At 39.1% G+C, this 23144-nt stretch overlaps 1 protein-coding gene across 2 annotated transcripts; it reads left to right on the forward strand.

Annotated features, from left to right (window-relative positions):
• The first annotated feature begins 6452 nt into the window (after positions 1–6452).
• On the forward strand, positions 6453–13521 carry LOC103653605 (uncharacterized). 2 transcript variants are annotated; one of them, XM_008680460.3, is made up of 5 exons: positions 6453–6816; positions 6928–7072; positions 7449–7543; positions 12070–12168; positions 13140–13521. In XM_008680460.3, the coding sequence occupies exons 2-5, from the start codon at positions 6955–6957 to the stop codon at positions 13254–13256; spliced, it is 429 nt and encodes a 142-aa protein (XP_008678682.1). In that variant the 5' UTR covers positions 6453–6816; positions 6928–6954; the 3' UTR covers positions 13257–13521. The 2 variants fall into 2 exon arrangements, with proteins under 2 accessions (XP_008678682.1, XP_023158122.1); XM_023302354.1 differs by having other exon boundaries at positions 6469–6816; positions 12976–13521.
• The last annotated feature ends 9623 nt before the right edge of the window (positions 13522–23144 follow it).

Genomic DNA, 23144 nt, shown 5'->3' on the forward strand with positions numbered 1-23144 from the left:
GTGTCAAGGTCAGATGACCAGTCTGACCTGCTGACTAGTAGATTGTCTGTCAGTCTGACCACTAGGCGGTTCAACCGGTGTCAGGACCTATTGACCAGTCTGACCTGTAGTCTACCAGTATGACTGGCAGACTGACTATCAATCTGACCACTAGGAGGCTGAACCGGCCTTGGGGGCCGTTCAACGTGCACTGCACATAAAATTTTAGTCCAACTGCGAGTTTTGGAGCCCACCTATATATACTCAGTCCAACGACGAGCACATACCAAACTCCATTTCTAACTTGAGAAACAACTCCCACTTTTTTTCACACATCTCTTGCCTCACCCGTTTCAAATCTTTGGAGAGAAATCTTTGAGTGAGATTGAGAGCTATGGTTTTTGTGCTTCATCTCCAAATCCTTCTTGCTCTTCTTGATTCGAGCTTTGGTACTACATTGAGTTCTTTATGGATTCATTACTCTTGGAGGTTGTAGCTCCTAGACGACTTGGTGTCGCTTGTGAGTCTCCAAATCTTGTGGAAGACCACAAGAAAGTTTGTATTACCCTCTCGTGTGAGCAAAGATTAGTGTGTGGGCTTGACCTTTATGGTCAACAAAGGGAGGATTAGGGTTGAAAGAGATCTGGCTCTTTGTGGGCGCCTCAACGAGGAAGTAGGGCACCTTGGTGGTGTGACCAAACCTCGGGATAAATCTTGTGTCTCTTGTGTTCTTGCTCATTGTGTTTGTTCGTGTTCTTCATTCTCTCACCATTCCGTGGAAGAATTGTTAATATCTTTTTGGTCTGTGGATTTTGAGAAGTGCCCTTCTCAGATCTACTACTTTGAACCATGTGGATCATCTAGGACATCCCATTTGCAAAGTTAACTAGGTGAATTTCGAGACTAATTCAGTTTTATATCTCATTCTTTAGTTGCGCTCGTGCAAATCGGTTGAAACCAGTTTTGACACCAATTAAACTGGTTTTACCCAATTTGTTTCTAGTTTTTGTCGAAAATATTTCTGCTTGCCTATTCACCCCCCTCTATGCAACTTTCAAGGAGTGAAAGGCTCAAGAAAGATACCAATCTCACAAATTTTGAGAAAAAATGAAAATATTGTTTAAGGAAAATGGACATCAGTCTTTTATAGTTTGGTCTTGGTGTTTGATGATCAACATGACCATTTGAATTAACAATGAATGCTAGTGTTTTTGGATGTAGTTCAAAGGGTGCAATGTGGACCTAGACATATTTTTTGATTTGATGATATGGATTATCAACATCTCAAGAAAAACATTAGAAGTTGTGAAAGATCTATAAGTACATGCAAAATTCCAAGACACAAGATGGAACTAAGACACGGAGATTCTAAAAAAACAAAATGGAAGAGGGTTCTATAAAGCATCGGACCAACCTTGAGCGGCATCAGACCATACGATCAAGCAAAGCCTAGAGGGGTGATCATAGGATCGTCAGACTTGTCATCAAACCAAGATAGGAAAAGGGTGTCTGACCAAATCACATTGTCCATGTTCAATTTAGTGTTAGATCGATACAACACAAAAGCGTCAAACCTGTGGATAGAGAGGTTTTCAGTGATCAAAAAGGTCTTCAAGTAGGATTTGGGGTGTCGAACTATGCTTCAAGATGGGTGCCCCAACGGTTGATAACAGCTAACACTAACATAGTAGCCATTAAGAGTCATCGAACTCTAACTTAATGGCCTAGTGACCATGTTTAGAATAGGTTGAGGCCCCTTTGGAACGTAGGAATTTCATAGGAATTAGTTCAAAAACAAAGGAAAACATAGGATTTAGGAAAAAAATCCTTTGTTCCAAAGGGAGCATGATAGTGCGCAGATATGTATGTTGAAGTTTCTAAAACTATGTCTCACCTTGGGGCTACAAATATGACATCAACCAACCATTTGTCATGTGTGAGAGCTAAAGAACATAGCAAAAGAGTTAGTGCTCCATTATTTTGTTCTCCACTTCCATAGTGCTTAGTGATATACTTTGCGATTATTGTATGTGATTCGCAAAATGCTTTTATTAGTTAGATCACCATGCATGCACTTCCTCTTGGTTTAGGCATAGTGTTTAGTGAGATTTGCATATTTCTTAACACATGGTGCTTGTACGTACCATTATTATACTTAAAGGGGCTTGTGTCTTATGATACCGCACCAATCATGTTCATGGTGTGGCCACCATTGTGTAATACGTGGAATGAGGCCCACGACAGTTTAGTAAAAAGCTTGATAGTGAAGACAGAAGGGAGTAGTCCTAGAGAAGATATTTTGGGGACCCATTGGTATGTGGAAAAGTCATGAAGGCTATCCATGAAGTTACCTGACAAGGAGATTGGCTCTTGCAAGGGCATCCTTGCAAGGGGTTCTAATGAGTACTAAGGGAAAGCGTGAATTTCTCAATATCTCATTAAAAATTCCAAAGTCACGAATGGGAGTTTGCATCTCTATCTAAAATAAACCTTCATACTTTATTTATTTCTTAGTTAGGATGTGTGCTTATTTTCCTAATTTATCTTACTTTGCAACCGATAGGATTGAACCTAGGTTCCATAACCTTTTCGCGGTAGAGATAGTAACACACCTAGAAAAAACATAGTTGCACATATAGATAGATTACTTTGTTGCTTAAGTTTTGACATAGTGAAAACTAGAGGCCTTAGATTAAGTAGATTTTTAAGTTGTTTGATTCACCACCCTCTTAGTTGTCATGGTCTCTTTATATGGCTTCGAAGAAAAATCTAGAAGGTAACCATTCTTAGTCCAAGATGTTTTCTGTTCAACATGTTGATGGCATTGATTCCCTAACTTCATATACGGGTGTTAGTTTTGGGAATGATGCTTTTGAAACTTTTGATCTACTGAAAAACCTAGAAATGATAGACTACAAATATATAAAATAAAAGTCAAATTCTAAAATCTCTCAATTCGAATCTATTATGAATAATGAGAACCTAAACTCCGCCCTCCTTATAGAATGGATCGAAGAAGAGCCTTCTGAGCAAGAATAATTTATCTTTGTTGCATCAAAGAAAAAACTCAAGAATAGAATGAAAAGATAAAATCTCCTTTCACAAGAAAAAGAAGGTTCTTGCATAGGAAGGTATTAGTTTGCCTAATAGAAGAGTTAGAGTTATTAAACCTTTTACCTTTTGAAACGCGGACAAAAGAAGAAATGACATTACAAGCATTGATATGGAACCATAGATGCCTAAAAAGGGGTAAATACATTTCGAAATAATCTCTTCTCTCAATATAATATTCATTTTTTAGCCTACAAGAGACTATGGTGGAAGACTATGATGAAAAAATCTTAAAATTTTTATCCGAACTAGAACTACCTTTGGTTATGGAACTGGTCCAAAGGTAGATCTCGGGTAATTGTAAAAAGTATAAATATAAACTTATATGACATTACATCATTTAAGTGAGGTGATTATATGATTTAGGATAACCTTCAGGATAATCAAAATAGAACAAAATAAATCTAATGGTAGTTTATTGTGTTGCTTAGGAAGAAATAAAATTGGCTTTTTAACTGAACATTCTCATTTTAGTGCCTTTAATTTTGGACCCCTCCTAATTAGTAACATCAAAATCATTATGCATGCTAAAGAGAGAAACAAAAACAATGGGATACATAAACATTATGGCCTCTTTAACTGCTTCTTACACTTCCATGTGTAAAAGGGAATGATACATGACCGATGGACTCTTCACTTAGTCTAATAATTAATAATTTCCTATCCTTGAAAACATGATTGGATTTTAGTATCCAAATAATGGGAAGATATTTTTCCTTACACTTTTATAAAAACTTCCTAGAGAAGTTTCTAATCATAACCCCATGCTCATTTTTTCTGAATCCAAAACCAACTAAAGCACATCTAATTCATATTTGAAACAATTGGTTAAGCAATTCCGAGTTTTTTAACTAGGCTAAAAGCATATTAAAGTTTCCATGTTGAGCTAAATCAGCACTTGACAAAATATAAGGAAAACTAAAACTTATAAAACAATATTTGAAGTCTAGGGTTTCAACCTTTATGATTAGTTAAGAAAGCAAAGAAAAGGGTTCCATGTGGAGTTATCCAGCTTGGAAATTCAGGAAGAAAATGTTGATCTCTCTAATGAACAATGGCAGAAAAAATGCCTCCATGGAGAGAACCATAAACTTAGAACTAGAAGAAATTTATTGGGTTAACATGTGCCATGAACATAGGTTGTTTAAATACAACTTGAATACCGGTGAGGCCACTAGAGGGGGGGGGTGAATGGGAGCCACTATAAATTATTGACTTGTGAGCACATGACTTTGATTACTACTAAAAAATCACCTTCTTGCAATGGGCAAAAATCGTTGCGAAAGGCACCAATTGCGATAGAACAACTGTCGTTGCCTGCTGTTGCAGAAAACAGAGTGGCAATAGGATATAGCAACAATTTTACGTTCTGTTGCAATTACTACATCTTTTGCAACGTATTCAAGTGTTGCAATAGTTCGGTTTTACAATGGACTATTCTGTTGCAATAAGTTATATTGCAACATTTACGATAGTTGCCAAAAACTCTATTGCCACAACATATTTCATGGTAATAAGTGTTAATGTCACGTTTAAATCTGTTGCAAATGGTTTTGTTACCACATGATGCTTCGTGGCAACAAAACACTAGTGCCACACAAGTGACTCATGGCAACAAGATGTATTGCAATGCAAATAATTTCGTTGCATTTGATCATTTTGCAACATAATGTGTCTCGTGGCTACATGATCTTTTTGCTATAAAAATTATCTATGGTAAGAACCGTTATAACAACAACAAAAAAATATCATAACTAATGATGTTGCAACAAGAATAAAAGGTTGCGACTACTGAAGTCCCAACGAAATAGATCCATGGTAATTACATCTTATTGCAACAAAAAAATCATTGCAACTGAACCATCCAACAACTAATAAAACCGTTGCATTTACACATATTCAAACCCACAATTTATACGACAATGCATTTTGCATTTCTATTGGGTATAAAATGTTATGAAAAGAATTATATTTTACATCAGTAACGTCAGAACCAAAATTGACAACCATAATATTTGTCTCTTGTCTCATATATTAACTATATCCATACCATAAGTTGTAACAAATAGGTTGCACCAAATAAATAGTGGCCAAATACAAATTAATTTGATAACATAGCTCACAATCACAGCATCCTCGTACTAGCTTGGATTGTGATAACATAGATAATAAACTACTCAGGACTAGCAAATTATTGGAAGTTTTTTTTGCCATCGTGTACCCCTCCATCCCCTCCATTGATGCAAGCAATGGTTAGCTAGGCTGACGACGATATCACGACGACAAGGGATTCAAGCGAAGACTAAAGAGCGCGAATACTGAAGAGTGAGCTCCACTACGGAGGGAGCGCACAGAGCGGGTGAAGGCCTAGGTGCTCCCTCCGTCTCGGCGGGTTAGCGAGTTCCAACACTAAATTTAGCATTTGAAGAATAAACGATGATCGGGTATAGGTGGAGGGTACGTGTTACGAACAACCTTGGAAGCCTCGCATGAATAATTGTTCATAGTAAAAAAGGAGGTTTGCCATTACGTGAATAATTGTTCATAGTACAAAAGAATGTTTGCCATAATGTGTATAATCAGGGGCGGATCTACGTCCGGGGCTGCCTGGGCTGCAGCCCCGGTCGTGGTCCGCGAGCGAATAGGCCCAGTACAAGCAGTCGCATCTCCGCCTCCACTCCTCTAGCCGCCAGCCACCGCTCGCCCACTCCGCTCGCCGAGTCGCCGTCTCGGGGTCTTGCGTCTAGCCGTCTCCACCTCCTCTCGCCCTCTCCGGTCGACGGTCGTGGACTCATGAGTTGTGGGCGCTGCCGCGCTGGCTCCGTAGCCTGTAGGCTCCCGCAGGCCCGCCTCCGGTCGTGGACACTCGCCGTCTCCAGTGGGCGGTCGTCGTCTCGTCGTCTTCCTGGAAGCAGAACAGTGCACTGTTTTGAATTGTTCTGTTGGCAGACATCTTTGGATTAATGTTTAAATTATATCTTGTGTCATATTAAATATCAGTTATATTGTTTTTGTTTGGTTTAAAAAATTTTATAGCCTTAGCTTAGTAGCCCCCTCTTGGATCAATCCTGGATCCGCCACTGTGAATAATTGTTCATAGTACAAAAGGAGGTTTGCCATAACATACATGCCTTAGAAGCCTTAATTAGAATCCTCACGTGAATAATTGTTCATGGTACATGTTCAAGTAAATAATTGTTCATGGTACATGTTCAAATACTATATGGCATTTGTTTAGAAAAATTAAACGATGGGAACGAGAGAGTATTGAGTATGTGTATACGTGCAACAATACTGATGTGTATACGAGAGAGTATGAGGTTGTATGTCTGAGTCATCTCCGAGCCGTTCGACACGTCTGTGGGCATCTACCAGAGATTCCCTACTAGGGATACGGAGACGCCCCCATTCCATCCTCATCTGCTCGCTCCGTCTCCCGGTTCATGCCATCCCCATACGGCCACTAACTCCTACATTCCACAGATGTGTTTCCGTAGCAATTCCTTGCCTGGTGGGAAACTCAGGGCAGATTTGAAGACTGCCGGCAAAGATCCAGCGAGGAGGTGGCGTATCCATCCCAAAATCGCAACATCTGGACTAAGTGAAGGAGCTGAATAAGCACGTATCACCCTCGTCGTCCTCGCCGCCAATGCCTCCACGGCCGAGGCGCCACTCGTCGTCGCGCACAAGAATGCTTCGCTCTACTGCCAGATCCGATCCGCGCGCGTGAGTATCGCTGGTCCCCCATAGCTGAGATGTGGTTTGTTACTTATGTAGTCTGCTGATCTGGCTCTTCTTTTTTTGGAGATTTGAACACACCTTCAATTCAATTGATAGTTTTGCCGAGATAGTGGACGAAGAAAAATGCCAGTCCACGAACCCTATCCATCCGCCGTCCTCGATGAGCAGGTCCACCAGATGCTTCACAACTCGCGTGCCGAGCTCGACGCCCCATCAGCAGCTTCCTCTCTCCAGGGTGTAGGCAAGTCCCCGAACACTATCCCTCCGCCCGTCACACTGTTCCCGATTTCTAGCCTAATTTATGTATGTGCATGAATAATTAGTTTATAGGTTATGCGCCATAGCTTTTATGTCTAAAAGAATTGTGACAATTGTGCTTGGTTTTACCTTTTTAGTTTCAGTTCTGAAAATACTTGTACATAAGGTGTAATTATGACAGTTCTGAAAAAAGGAAAGGGAAAATTTGTGTTGTACTCTATAAGTAGAACAATGTTAGTGGCATTAACCAATTTCTTGTGTGAGAAGATAATTGTACCCATTTCTATGTGTAATGTCTTCTTGTTCCCATTTCTTTTTCTAGCAGCTAATTGTTCCTCTTCCATTTCCAATGCTTTCAGCCATTTGCCTCTTAATGAGGTTTCAGCTTCAGAATTGGTGGTGCCATTTTCTCATGGACAACCCAAAGCAGCCAGGCGCCTATGGTGGGTCTCAGGTAACTAAACTCTATGGTGATGTTGTTGTCAGTCTGGTAAACCATAGTTGTCTCAATTTTTCAAATCCTTAGTGTATTTGGGATGCTTAGCAGAATAAAAAGATTACTTCCAAGTATGTGTGTCAGTTGGCGCATACATTATTAAGAATATAAAAATAAGAGGTACGTGATTGTAAGATCATTACAAATGAAATATATAATAGTTACACGATTGTACGTGTTTGCCTCAATTCAGTGTGTGCCAATAGTCTGTGACTTTTCTTTTAAACAAAAAAATCATCATCATTTGCGTCTCGTGATGAGTCCATAGGTGCTACATATCCATCATCAATGTATGTGTTGTCTTCTTCATCCTCCTCATCTGCTAACCCAATATCATACGTTTCTTCTATAAATTCATCAAGCGCTTTCTCAATGACACAAGCATCACCGGTTACACCTTCCATGTCAGACCTTCTCCACTTCACCAATACTTCATCACTGCTTGAAACACTCATGCCTTCCAATCCCACATCTATTGAATCAAGATCAATTTCTGAATTTTCAGATTCTGGCATGGCGAACAGATTTCGGGGTTTCATTCTTACAACAGTGCACCAATCTTTTTTCTTTGTACCATTGACATAAAATACCTGCTCAGCTTGTGAACCAAGAATATAAGGCTCATCTAAATAGCACAACCGAGTTTTATCAATATCAATAATTCCATACTGATCCCTTTGGTAGCCTCTTCCTTTGTTCTTGGCGGTAGGAACATGTAACCAGTTGCACTGAAAGAGGACAATTTCCTTTCCTTGAGGAAAATCTAGTGCAATAATTTTTTTAATCACACCATACCAGTCAATATTACCGGAGCTTTCATCTCCTTTCACAACAACACCACTATTTTGTGTGCATAGGTTTTGCTCTATTTTTTCTATACGAAAAAGAAATCCATTGATGAAGCATCTGTTGAAAACACGAGCCCGATGGTCTGGTCCTTGTGAAAGTGTGTAGAGCAGGTCACTTGTCTTCCATTATTGATTTAGTTTGCTGATCTGCAGCCAACGAAATATGCTTAAGTTATTTGCAAATATAATATGGAGCAGCAGTTAGTGGATGACATTACAAATAAAACAAATTACTCACAACCCACCTTTCGCTCGAACCAGCCTACAAATTGTTCCTTGTGCCTTTGATCAACATTCCGTGTACTTAATTATTTTAGTTCGTCCATATGCTCGCTACAATATTTTAAAATAGGGCTTCAGGTAATTCAAATTCTATGAAACATGCCAATGCATAGTATCAAAAAATAGATTTTGAAATAAGATCTTACTTTATCCATTTAGTAGCCTCATCACAATTTTGTAATATGTAGTGCCTCATCCGCTGCAGCTCACTCCTAGAAAGTGACTCGACAGTGAATCCTTTCTTAGTGTAGTCAATGTTGGCAAATATGCTTAGGCCAGATGGTGGTTCACTCACAGCAGCAGCTTCATGACGGTCTACATGATTAAGCTTGGTTTCCACGTCTTGCAAGAAGCGACTGCAAAATGTCATGCACTCCTCTAATATATATCCCTCAGCTATCGAGCCTTCAGGGTGCGCTTTGTTTCGTACATAGGCTTTAAGAGTACGTAGATATCTCTCAATTGGATACATCCATCTATAGCACACTGGTCCACCAAGTTTAGCCTCTTCAGCTAGATGAATTGGCAAATGGATCATTATATCAAAAAAGGCTGGTGGGAAAATCATCTCAAACCGACAAAGGGTTTCAGGAATCGAGGTGCTCAACTGCTCTAAATCTTCAGCACTCAGCTCCTTTGAACATATTGCATTAAAGTACCTACTAAGTTGAATCAATGGAAGAGCAACATTTTCTGGCAAAACATTGCGAATTGCAATGGGTAATAGTTTTTGAAAAATAACATGACAGTCATGAGTTTTTAGACCAGATACCTTACACTTGTTCACATCCACACTCCTCTTAATGTTAGAGGCATAACCATCAGGCATCTTCACACCTTCTAGGAATTGGCATAACCATGTCATCTCATCCTTACCCAATGTGTAAAGTGCTGATGGCAAGGTGTATTTTCCATTCCCAAGCACAATGTGTTGATCCTTCCTGATGCCTAAATGCTCCATGTCAAGTCGAGCCTTCTCGCCATCCTTAGATTTCCCTTCCATACCTAGCAAAGTCCCCAATATGATGTCATAAATGTTTTTCTCAATGTGCATCACATCCAAATTATGCCTTACGAGCAATTTTTCCCAGTATTGTAGTTCAAAAAAATACTCTTTTTCCTCCAATTGTGCCATCTAGTTTCTTCCTCACGCTGCTTCCTTTTCCTTGTAGACTTCCCAAAAGTGATTTGCTCAAAACTTTCATACTATTGCAGAACCCCTTCACCACTCAATGGCACTAGAGGCTCCCTTGTTTCCACAGTATTGTTGAAACTGGCCTTGTTTTTGTGCCACCTATGATCCATAGGCAGAAACCGACGATGTCCCATGTAGCAATGCTTGGATCCACATTTCAACCATAAGAAGTCGGTATCCTTGTGGTAGTATGGACATGCAAACTTGCCTTTTGTGCTCCAGCCAGATAACATCCCATATGCTGGGAAGTCATTTATTGTCCAGAGAAGAATTGCTCTCAAATTAAAATTCTTCTTCTCCTTGGCATCCCATGTCTCAACACCTTTTTCCCAAAGGTCTTTGAGCTCATCAATCAGAGGCTGCAAATATACATCAATATAGTTTCCTGGAGAGTTTTTACCGGGTATCAACATTGACAACATCCAGAAAGGTTGTTTCAAACACAACCAAGGTGGCAAGTTGTAAGGGATTAAAATGACAGGCCATATAGTGTACGCAACATTGACCATCCCAAATGGATTGAAGCCATCAGATGCAAGACCCAACCGAATGTTACGAGGATCAGTAGCAAAATCTTTGTATATGTTATCTACATGCTTCCATGCCTTAGAGTCAGCAGGGTGCCTCATTTTGTTATCTTGGACTAAGCCCTCCTTGTGCCAACGCATATATTCAGATGTGGTCGAATTCATATACAACCTTTGCAATTGAGGAATAACTGGGAAATATCTTAGGATTTTCCGCGGGGCACGCTTGTTGGTTGCCTCCTCATGATGCCCAGAAATCGTTGGTTGCCATCTAGACTCACCACATGTTGGACATGTATCCATGGCTGCATATTCTTTCTGAAACAACAAACAATCATTGACACGTGCATGTATCTTTTGGTAGTCAAGGCCAAAATCATGAATAACCTTTTGTACTTTATCCAATGTGTCCGGAACACAGTGGCCTTCTGGGAGAACAAGCCGAAACAACTGAAGTACGACCGCTAATGCACTTTTACTAAGACCAAACATGCATTTAATCTGAAAGAGCCTTACTATAAAAGATACCTTAGTGACCTCCTTGCAACCTGGATACAATTCCTTCTTTGCCTCTGTTAATAGATTAAAGAATGCCTTTGCTTTTGCATTTGGCTCTTCATTAATATTTCCTACGATGTCTTCGTGTATAGCACCACTGATTAGTGTTGAAACTAGTTCGGTCACAGAACCACTGTCACCTGTTTCATCATCATTGACAACTGCTGCAGCATTGCCCTCATCTGAATCATTTGCTTGGTTTCCTTCTTCGATGAAGCTCTCATCAAACCCTCTAATAACCAAGTGACTATGAACCTGAGATTGTGTTCTGTAGGACATGCATCGACATCTTGAACATGGACATGGTGCAGTTTCTCCTCTAGCAGTGCCACCAAATGTAGTTTGTATGAACTTTCTGAAATTTGTTTGCCACTCATTTGTCGTGAAGTGCATGCGCATCCAACTCCTATTATTCTGAGACATGGCTTTCTAGTATAAGATAGGAATCACTAGCCGGGACCTATAACAAAAAAAACAAAGTTAAACTGATTTTCAGTCATAACCAGTATTGAGCTTTAAAGTTTAATGATAAGTTATTAATTCATGCAATATGTAGTCACTAGCAACAACATAGTTTTCAAAATCCTATTTACTCTCCTGTTAGCAAGTTGACATGAGATGTTTGTGGTATATATGTAGATATCTTGATGTGTAGCTGCTAAGTGATTTCCAGCCATTCAAATGTTATTGACATGCATATATACAGAGGGAAACTGAAGCCATAGAAAACATTACAATTGGTGACAAGGCCTGTGATGTTTAATAACACAATGTAATACTATCTAATTCCATATATTTGTTACAAGGTAATGTGTGCTGAATTGCATTGAGAGAAAATAATTAAGTGTGTTGTGCATAGGCATTTGTTTGAAGCAATGTGCACATCACAACAATTCTTGCTATCAGTCACACTTGAAAACATTTTGGTGCCGACATGCCTAGAATTATTTTGGTGCCGACGCTAATAACAGTTTCAGAATTTTCCCTTTGCATAATTGTAGTTTCAGAATCACAGTTTCACATCCATTTTTTTTAAAAAAGGATCGTTAATACTAATATCTTTGTGCAGTGTAGTTCATCAGTTCAAAAGGCAGTTTGCACATCTTGAGGAGCATCATAGTGAGAAGGAGAAAGAGGTTCTACACTGCAAAGAGAGCATGCTTCTTTACCAAGGTACATGATTCATGAGTGCAGTGTACCTTTGATGTGTGGTTAGGGTTCTTTTATAGGAGGAATAAAAATGTGGCATTACTAGTTACTACCAACGCGTATCATTGAATTCATAGAAGAATAGTCATACACAACAATTGCAGTCCCTCTTAAATAGCCTCCTAGTACCTCCATTATAATTTTTTCTATATGAGGACAATAGTACTTCCATTTTATTTTTTTATATACCAGTCCTGTACGCCAAACCTCGTAGTAACAAACTTTTCCACATGACAACAATCTTGTTATACACATGTGCTACATGCTTACATCACTGAAAGAATTTTCTTACAACAATCTTGTTATAAATGGAGCATATTGATTTAGGACCCAACTCGCAGCTGGAAGATACTTTCAGTTTAGAGTAAACGCAAGAGTTATTTAAAAAAACACTTGCCAAGTTACTGATTGTACCAATTGAGAAAAAATGAGTAGGGAGCATATTCAGTTTCTTGATTGATATTGCTGTTATCTATCATAGTCATAAGAACCCAAGCTACACAAGCAACTGAGACAACAAAACCAGGTTTTTTTTGTCAAGGATATTGCTTTCTTAGTTGGTTATTCATATTAACTAGGCATATGAGAACATCGAGAAATACAGGACAATGGTTTGGCACAACTTCCACACACGAGCCACTGCAATGTTGTCCATTAACTTTATATATTATCGTAAATGCTTTAATCTCTTCTATGCCATCCTTCCCTATTATCACCATTAGTTCACATTTATTTTGACTCTAACGGACATGATGTGTAATTTTTATGCAGGTACAACAGCCATAAAACTGAATATTATTTGGCTAGAACCTGAAATGGCGGAAACTCTCAGGAATCATGGTGCAACCGTGCATAGATCACTTGTCTAAACTAGTTACATCGTTGTGATTAAGAATAAGGATTACCTGATGGTTGTCTCCTATTTTCTGTTGTAGTGCAAACCGTCTAAAGCTAACTGTTGGATGGGGTTGGCGAAGGTGTGCTTGAATAAGGATCACCTGAAGGCGTGGAGTCCCTGGCTGCTGGTTGTTGTGTGTCCTGGCGGGCGGTAGTTTGAGTCCACTGCAGGCAGTGGCGGCTGTAATATGTACTAGTATAGGCATGCAGACAACAATTGGAAATTGTATGATTCATGTGATCATTTTCCTTGTATTCTTTTCTATTGTTGGTTATATATCAGATTTTAGAAGATTCTTGTGATCCTTTTCCTTGTATTCTTTTCTATTGTTGGTTATATATCAGATTTTAGAAGATTCTTGTGATCCTTTTCCTTGTATTCTTTTCTATTGTTGGTTATATATCAGATTTTAGAAGATTCATGTGATCTTTTTCCTTGTATTTTATTCACCTGCGTGTTTTATTGATGTGTGTCTCAGAGAACAGAAACTTCTAGATTGTTCTTTGTATTTTTCTTGTAACATATCAATAAATTGAATATATTTCCCATCGCGATCCAGACACAGAACGCAAAGTTGGATCATGGCTTAGACATGTCGCGCGCGGCAGGTCCGTATATACTACGATTTACTTGGCCTTACGCAGACATGAGAGTATATGACATAGGGTGGCCTCACCCTCCCTGCACGCCCGGTCGGTTTGGATGAAAAAAAAGAATTCTATGCACATGCCGCGTCTCGCTTTACACTGCTACTAATGCTACCACTTTACTGATGTTGTAATATCCAGTGAGCCACTAGGGACATTTTGCAACAACTGTTCTAGTGATAGCAATAACATCTTTCTCTTGCAACGAAAGTCATGATTATTGCAACACACAAATAAAGTGGCAAAAATGTGCATATATTGCAACCACTTTTAAAGGCTGTGGCAATAACTAACACGTAATGCTACAACTTTACTGATGTTGTAATATCTGGTGAGCCACTAGGGACATTTTGCAACAACTATTCTAGTGGTAGCAATAACATCTTCATGATTATTGCAACGCACAAGTAAAGTGGCAAAAAAGGTGCATAAATTGCAACCACTTTTAAAGGTTGTGGCAATAAGTAACACCTAATGCTACAACTTTATTGTTGTTGCAATATCCGTGTGACACTAGAGTAATTTGGCAACAACTGTTCTAGTGGTCGCAATAACACTTTTCTCTTGCAACGAAAGTCATGGTTATCGCAATGTACAAAAAAGTGGCGAAACGGTCCATATATTGCAACCACTTTTAAAGTTCATGGCAATAAATAATATCTAATGCAACAAAAATATTGTTGTTGCAATATCTGTCGTGGCATTAGGGTGATTTTGCAACAACTGTTCTAGTGGTCGCAATAACACCTTTCTCTTGCAACGAAAGTCATGGTTATCGCAATGCACAAAAAAAGTGGCAAAACGGTCCATATATTGCAACCACTTTTAAAGGTCGTGGCAATAAATAACATCTAATGCAACAAAAATATTGTTGTTGCAATATCTGTCGTGGCATTAGGGTGATTTTTTAGTAGTGGATCCTAAAATTAAACTTGGAAACCCTATAGGGCCTCAAAGCGGCAGATCAGAGTATAATACAAACTAGTGTCGTTTGTATGCACCAAAAACCTTAAGAAATGCAGACCTAACTTCCTAGGAAAATTAAATTCAAAAGCACGAGGAAGTAGGCGCAACAGTGCTGGGCAGAGGCGTGATAATGCCAGACCATGCAGTGCCTTGCACACGTGCGGCAGTGTCGCGCACCGTAAATTTCTCAGGATGATCTCAAACTTCACAGTTAGTTTGCGCAGGGTAAAAGATGTTTACTGGTGAAGTATGAACCAAAGCAAAACAAAAAATTGAAGCGCGGATCAAAAATCCTGAGAGAGCTAGGGTTTTGTTGGGGTTTTCTCAAAGCGAGCTCAAAGAGAATTCAACTCGGATCACGACCAAGAACTACACTGTAAGGGCGTACACATTGATCCAAAGAGTCTATCTCCTCACAAACCAATCCAAAACAACACCCAAGAACTCAAAGGTTCTCCACAAATCCACAAGAGAAGGGAAGGGAAGAACACGAGATTGAAACAACTCTAAATTTCAGCAAGGATGCAAAATTGAGATGGAAAAGTGGCAAAAAATGTGGGCCATACCGGTGACCCTTCCTCGAATTATGCAGATCACAAAAACAGTCAATCATTACAGAATCATTGTGGATCCATCGGCTCAATAGGTGACTACCTAGAGAGGAAACTAGGAGTTCAAAACAAATGCTCTAAACAAAATGGCAGCCAAGAGAGATAGGTGTAACAACAGCCCTAAGCCTCTATTTTCATAGGGTTATTTCCATTTTCTAAATTACCCCTTTTTACATAGAGCCTATTCACTCCACTGGGGCAAAATACACCAACTCCTAGGTTTTTGATCTGACGGCTACGCGTGACATAGGAAGTTGCTTCGCGTTGACGCACCCTTCGCTGTGATACCATGTGCCGCCACTGATTCCCACTAGAACCGCTGCCGTCGAGTTCTGGGGCCCAAACTTAGCCAATCCCACCATCCATAGCGCTAGGTGGTTTTGAGGCCTAAACCACTAAACCACTCTGAATATCGCACCGCGTGCGTATCCCCCACGTCCTGAACACGTGTCCCGCCAGTCCTCAACCATGGAGGCAACACGACTCACTCTGCCACATCCTCGTGTGAGTGTGTGTCTCAGGTGTCAGCCACCATGGCTTTCACTCGACTACTCCAGTTCGCCAGCCAAGACCCAGCACTCATCTTTCACCGCACCCAATCCATTATCATGAGCCTGCATGACCTTCACCTCATTCATCAACCATCATCACTCTGCTCAACACCTGCACACCACAAGCCAACTGACATGATTGCTGATACATTATCTGTAACACCCCGGGGTCCACCAACACCCTGGAATGCTACTAAACAACACTTCTGACACCTATATATAAAATTTCGGCAGCATCCCCCTTGCAAAATTGCATAAATGAGGGGGCAACAGTGTATAAACATATATCATGACAAAAACATACTAAGTATTATTAATCGGCTAGCAAAGAGAAGTTAAACATACGACATGAAGTGAATTAACTAGTGCGCACGACTAGTTAAAAAAACAAACTTCCTTTGACAATAAGTTTCTAATTAAATCATGGCTGCGCCTGGGCAGCGTTATTGTGAGAGTGAAAGTGGACGTGCTGCTACTCCCCTCATTTCCAACATGTATCAAGTACCTGCATTGAGTAATGCAAGAGTGAGATGACACATCTCAGCAAGTAAAATAATATCAAACTGTTTAACCACATAAGAACATTGTTTTACCACCACTTGATTCCACAACCTTCTTATTACGAAGGTCCAGCACGTATACAACGTACAACACACCTAGTCACCACACCTCGCAGGTAGAAACCACAATAGTAACATAGTAATGTCACACTTCATATATACCTCATGAGTGCAAATGTCTGCAAATGCAAGGATGACTTCTGCCTTCATACCTCTAAGGATATGAAGCCGCATCGTACCCCTCCTCGGGCAACGTACGATGATAAAAATGTACCGGTACGGTCGGACCATAAGATCACGACATAACTTCAAAATGCAAGATGGATGATGCGATGAGCATGTCATGCCTACAACACTTCATATAACGTGATTCAAAAAAATACTTCAACTTCATCCAAGATGGGAATCAACCACATATATCATTACCAAATTATGATCATCCACAATATTAGACAATTGAGAATTAATACTTCCAAACAAATAAACTTCATCATAGAATTCAATGATTAACATAATTAAAACTTATGCATACTCAATGTCAGGGAATATGATGCAACCCAAACGGTAGCAACCACCACTGTATTTACTTGCCTTTACCGGAAGTTCGGGCAAATTCCTAAGTACGATCCGGAAGTCCACCACCTGTTTTTGACACACAACTTAGTGCACCAATTTCACATAATCAGGCTCATAAACGACGCCGCACCTACGCACAAACTCAAACCCCGCCGCGGGTTACATCTCTCCCCACACCCACCAAACTGCAGCGGCGCTGCTTAATAATTTCATAACTTTAAAATTATGACAGCAGTAGTAACAAACAAAAACTCCAGAGGCATCTACATGAAATTCCCCACAAGTTTTGTATACAATTTATAATTAAATTCCAACATCTAATTAGCCCAAAACAGTCCACAAGATGAACCCTGTAATCTGTTTTTTTTTGTCTTTTGGACAGCGACATACCCGGATTCAAACAGCGATATCTTTTAAAATATAATTCCAAATCAAGCACATAAGTACTTATTGGAAAGATAAGACAAAGCCCTACATGATTATCATACTGGTTAACACTAATTACCCACGAAAAATTCACAGAAACTGCTAATACTACTGCTGTTCACCCACCTGAAAAATCTGTTTTTTTTGGACAGCAACGTAACCGGATTCAAACAACGATATCTCCTAAATTATAACTCCAAATCGAGCGCATAAGTACTCGTTGGAAAGGTATGACAAAGCTCTACATGATTCTCCCACTGATCCCTACTAATTGCCCACGAAAAATTCCCAGAAATCACTAGAACTACTGCTGTTCGTCCACCCACTAAATTTCTGGACAGCACCTCTACCAAATCGCATAGGTAAACATGTAACCAATTGGATTGCAGCACAAATACAACAAAATGATCACGAAAATCACCTTGGGTTCCTCCTTTCCTCCTTCTTTTCTTCCTTCTTCCTCCCTCCAAACTCCCATGGAAGACTCGCACCCACACGACGGACACCAAGCGGGGAGGCTCCACCTTGGAGAGGAAGAGGTGGGGGGGGCTAGGGTTGAGGGGTGGCGCTGCAATCACTTGGGGAAGAAGGAGAGGGATTGGGGCGGCTGCAAGAGTGGAAGAGAGAGGGGAGGGGCGGCCAAAGGGGTGGGGGAGTGAGAGGGAGGGGGCGGCTAGGGTTTAGGGGGGGGGGAACTAATGGGCTCCCCACCGCCGGATCGAGATCCACGGCCCAAACTCGCTCTCACGTCTGCTCCCGACCCCAACGCACAAATCCAACAAGTATTCTACTGTTTTATTGGTGAATGCTTCCTAAAAAACTCCAACCCCAACTAAACAGGTCACGAAAGAAAAGGGAAAAATACATTTAACTTCTTTTCAGAAAATTGGGTATCACACTTTATCCCCCTTAAAAAGAATTCGACCTCGAATTCCGACGCTTCTATCAGAACGACAAGGAAAGATCAATAAATCAACAAAACTCACTCATAAAGAAAGGTTCGGGTACTTCTGCCGCATCAGCTCCTCAAGCTCCTAGGATTCTAAGATACGCAGCAGACGACACTCAAGAGTCTGGTCTTGCTACATAGGAATCGACTCTAGCTCGATTTGATGGTCTGGATTCCGCAAATACTTCCTCAACATAAAGACATGGAATATATGGTGTACTCTGATCATAGACTCCGACAATTGTAGGTGCTAAGCCAAGCTGCCAACTCGGGCTAAGATAGTAGACGGTCCTATATAACTCGGACAAAGCTTTCTTAACACCAAATCAACATTGACACATGCAAGTACTTCAATAAATATATATATATATATATATATATGAATGCAATACATACTGTGCTCAAATAGCCTAAACCAAACCTATCCAAACAAGAGTAACTTCAAAAGATCAATGTAATGCTTGCATATTTCTAGACAGCAGCACAACGGTTATTTGTTTTCCTCATAACTCACAAAATATTCATCCAATAGAAGTAAACTAGGACTTTATGGGAAGCTTACAAAGTCCACTATACCCTTGGTATTATCATCACCCCAAGATTTGAAACTTAAAAAGGCCAAACAATGCGAAACGTAAATTTTGTCCAGACTTGAACAGAATTCAACTACTCACTTCAAAAATCCATAATTGGAGTCTCATTCATCCCATTCAGGCGCTCCTAGACTTTTTAGAAAGCCAGTAAAATTGTCTATATTTCATTTATAAACCTATCAGGTTAATTCAGTGAATATCAAGATCAAAAGACATAAGAAAGGCTTTGCTGTCCAAATTTGGACAGATTCAAAGATTCCAATTAAAACAAATGTAGCTTAACTTATAGGTCACCAAAAAGGGTGATCCAAAATTTGTTGGAAAGCTTAAGGAAAGTACTACCACTTCTTTATAATTTATAAGAACTGATTCGAAGTTTAACTTGGGCAGACAAGGTCAGTTTCGAAATCTGTACAGAATCTGGACAGATTCCAAGACTAGACTTGAGAAAATCATAACTCCCAAACTACTAGACCTATGGTCATGAAATTTTACACAAGTAAGATGAAGAAGTTGGCTACAACTTTTTATATACAACACCTCTACCGAAAACATGGTGTAATTCATTGAACTAGCGGCATAACCAAAACTGGTCATGTAGTCCCAAACAACAAGCAATAGATTTATTCAGGTTCTATACTCTTCTAAGATTAAGTGTTCATCGAAGGACTAATAACTTTAGGTTCTTCATTACGAGACACTTAGAGTCAACATAAGGGTAGAAGCAATATGCTTACTTTTTAAATCATTTTAAGCCTGATCTCACATCATGCAAGCAAGAATCAATTTAAGTATACTATGCCTGCCCATATATCCATCCAATAACTCAGACAATCTGCATCTCCACCTAGACTTCACACGACGTAACTATTTCATACTTACGCAAACACGCCAAGACCAGAAAACATGGCTTCACAACAATACGTACTGGCCTATTCAAATATCCCTCACTATCTCTCTGTTTTAGCCCACGCTCCACATATACAATAACAAGATAACTATCACAACCACTACATCTATTCCCTCCCACCATACAACATAATTAACATGGATTGCGAAAGAGCTCACCATAACTAAACCAAACTCCCAAAGAAATATCCCTAAATAGAAAATTGACAATCAACAGCACAAATGCTCATTCTGTCTCTACCTCTTTCACTATAAAAGCAATGATAACAAAGAAATATTGTAAAATCATCTAAACTTCATGACCTAAAACTTTTGTATTCAAAGGATAAACAAAGTTTTTTTATCTCCATTTTTTTAATTTGGCTTGTAAGGTGACATACATGATCTGCCACCAGAACCTGACGGAACATGACCCATAAATTCAAAACCTCATAACTCTCTACATCTAACAAAATTTTACAAATATAAACTCATTGAAAAGATTATAACATTCCCTAAAACTTTTATTATAATGAGTGTCTCAGAATTGGTTTCCAAGCTGATAAAACAATGCAATTGCTTTGTTGCAAAACTGATAGGTTAGAAACAATGGACAACTAAAATTCAAAATACTATAACTCCTGCTATACTCAACTTAAAACTACAACGAACACGCGTTGGAAAAGTTTGGAAATTGTCCACGACTTTTGCAATAAAGTTCCACCCAAATTTATCTTTATAGCCCTCAACTCTGCATGACCTACAGCTAAACTCAGCCTGAGATACTGCACATCAGAGATTCGACTTATATCCGTACAACCACCTCTCCCAATCTATTTAACAGACAATTACAAGTAAATACCCATTAAAAGGTACTAAGAAAAACTAAAAGTTTTTCTTAAAGAGAATTCCCAAATTTGGGCTCTGAAACTATCAAAACGCGGTTGATTTATTAGTGGTTTTAACGACACCTAAAGTTCAGACACAACGGTGCAACAATTTCAGAGTAGCCTAACTCCAATTATATGCAATGAAAATTACAAACCAATACTCTTTGGGAAGATCATGAAATTACTAAAGCTTTCATAATCCAACAAAACCCAAAATTTACCGTATTCAATGTCTATACTTTTGTACAAAATTAAGGCTGCTATAGGAAACCCATAACTCTCAAATGTTTAGACCAAACTGGGTGATTGAGCATCCTATGCAAAGATGAAGAAACCTACTATAAAACATTCTAGATAAGTGAAGCCTGATTCAGCCTCCAACTAATTTAAAATGACTCCCAAAACAAAACAACACCTTACCCATAATAAAAAAACAATATAAAATAAAACCCAAGGCATTGGCAGGTGCGACCAATATTAGGATTTTCCACTACCAAATGGGGATGCAACTCCCCAAAGCCTTTAAGCAACACTTTACCTAATAGGTTAGAACACTAAGCACCACAATCAACGAATTCAACAACCTCATTTGTTAATGCCACTAAGGTCAAACATCCATGTATCGACAATGTATGAAACACCTGACATACCCGTCTCTAGCACTATAAAACATGGTTGTTATTACACTAGAATCCAACTATTAGAGCTCTCCACAACTATTCTGTTGACGTGAAGCAAATGGTGCTCATGTCATGTAACGTATTTTCCTCCTCTCAAAAGAGATAAAATTTGCAATACTCATAAAGCAATGGAGGGATAACAAGAAAAACTAATGTACTTCTTGACACATACTCATGCAAAAGCTTCATAAATATTACTTTCAATACTAAAATAATAACACGATACTATGCTCAACAGGAGTAATTGGACGTCAATAAGACAATCCACATAACCAAACTACCTCGATTAACCTCACATACAACAAAACCTACTATTACTGCACTTGAACAATTTGTACTTCGTGATATCACAGGATGCATTCAAAGTAGTAGACATACATGATCTATCAAACCATCATTCATATAAGAAAAATCTCAATCTGATGCAACAACCCCATCATTAAAGAGATCGATGACTAACAAACATAAGCAACTCCCAGTTAAGCATTGACTTCATTTAAGATAAAGCGGTCCAAATAATGATTCAACAAGCATGCATAGAGAAACTGCTCATAAAAAAAATCAAACTGCCATACAATGTTGGCAAATAAAAAAAATATAAAACGGGATGTCAATATCGCCCACATGACTAGCCTGCAACAACTAAAAAATATGCATAGCCTTTATGGCTATTGAAACAAGCCATAGAAGGAAAACATGCACGACATAAAATCCACTTGAAACCACCCTATTTATTGTTAAAAATAAGGTTGCACATAATAAGAAAACCTATCAGGTAGACATGGTTGGACTTATCAATCTACGTCATGTCACAAATTCACTCGAGTTTTACCAGTCTAAAGATTTCATAGACATTACAACGTTGCATCTGCTCCATAGAGACAAACCAATTTTATACTAATATCAAGTTAGCAAGTAGCCACACTAGCCTAAAAAAATGAGGCGCAAAGCATTGCACCCATGGAAATATTACATTGATAAGTTGGGTTGTAACCCAACAGTCAATCAAACTCAACAACACCATAAAACTACATTATATAGTGTTTTCACACTACACCAAGTCGGATTAGACCCACTATACACAAGCTCAATAAACAATTGGTCCTATAAGTACAAGAACCCAAGAATCCTTTTGGGAAAAAACATCCACAATCAAGCATATAGAAATATATGATGGTAATAGCTCAGAGATTTGAAAACATTGCATCCCAAAAAAAACATCATGACGATATGTATATAAAACAAGTACATTAGTAGCCTCACTTGCATAATATCTTCAATAACAACCACATCAAGAAACCAATAATAAATAGAAGTAACATATCATATCAAGCATTACGTCGTTAACGACATACCCCATCAAACCATAAAGGGATTTGGAGTAAGGAAGTTCTAGTCATCTATACAATAAAATACTAATATGAAAGAGATACGAACCCATACCATTCCTATATGTGCAAGTGTGTCAAATTTATCTTCAAATTGCATAGAATCTAAAGCCTATCCTCTGATACCAACTGTAACACCCTGGGGTCCACCAACACCCCGGAATGCTACTAAACAACACTTCTGACATCTATATATAAAATTTCGGCAGCATCCCCCTTGCAAAATTGCATAAATGAGGGGGCAACAGTGTATAAACATATATCATGACAAAAACATACTAAGTATTATTAATCGGCTAGCAAAGAGAAGTTAAACA

The sequence above is a fragment of the Zea mays genome, chromosome 4, assembly GCF_902167145.1.
Source record: "Zea mays cultivar B73 chromosome 4, Zm-B73-REFERENCE-NAM-5.0, whole genome shotgun sequence".
NCBI lineage: Eukaryota > Viridiplantae > Streptophyta > Magnoliopsida > Poales > Poaceae > Zea > Zea mays.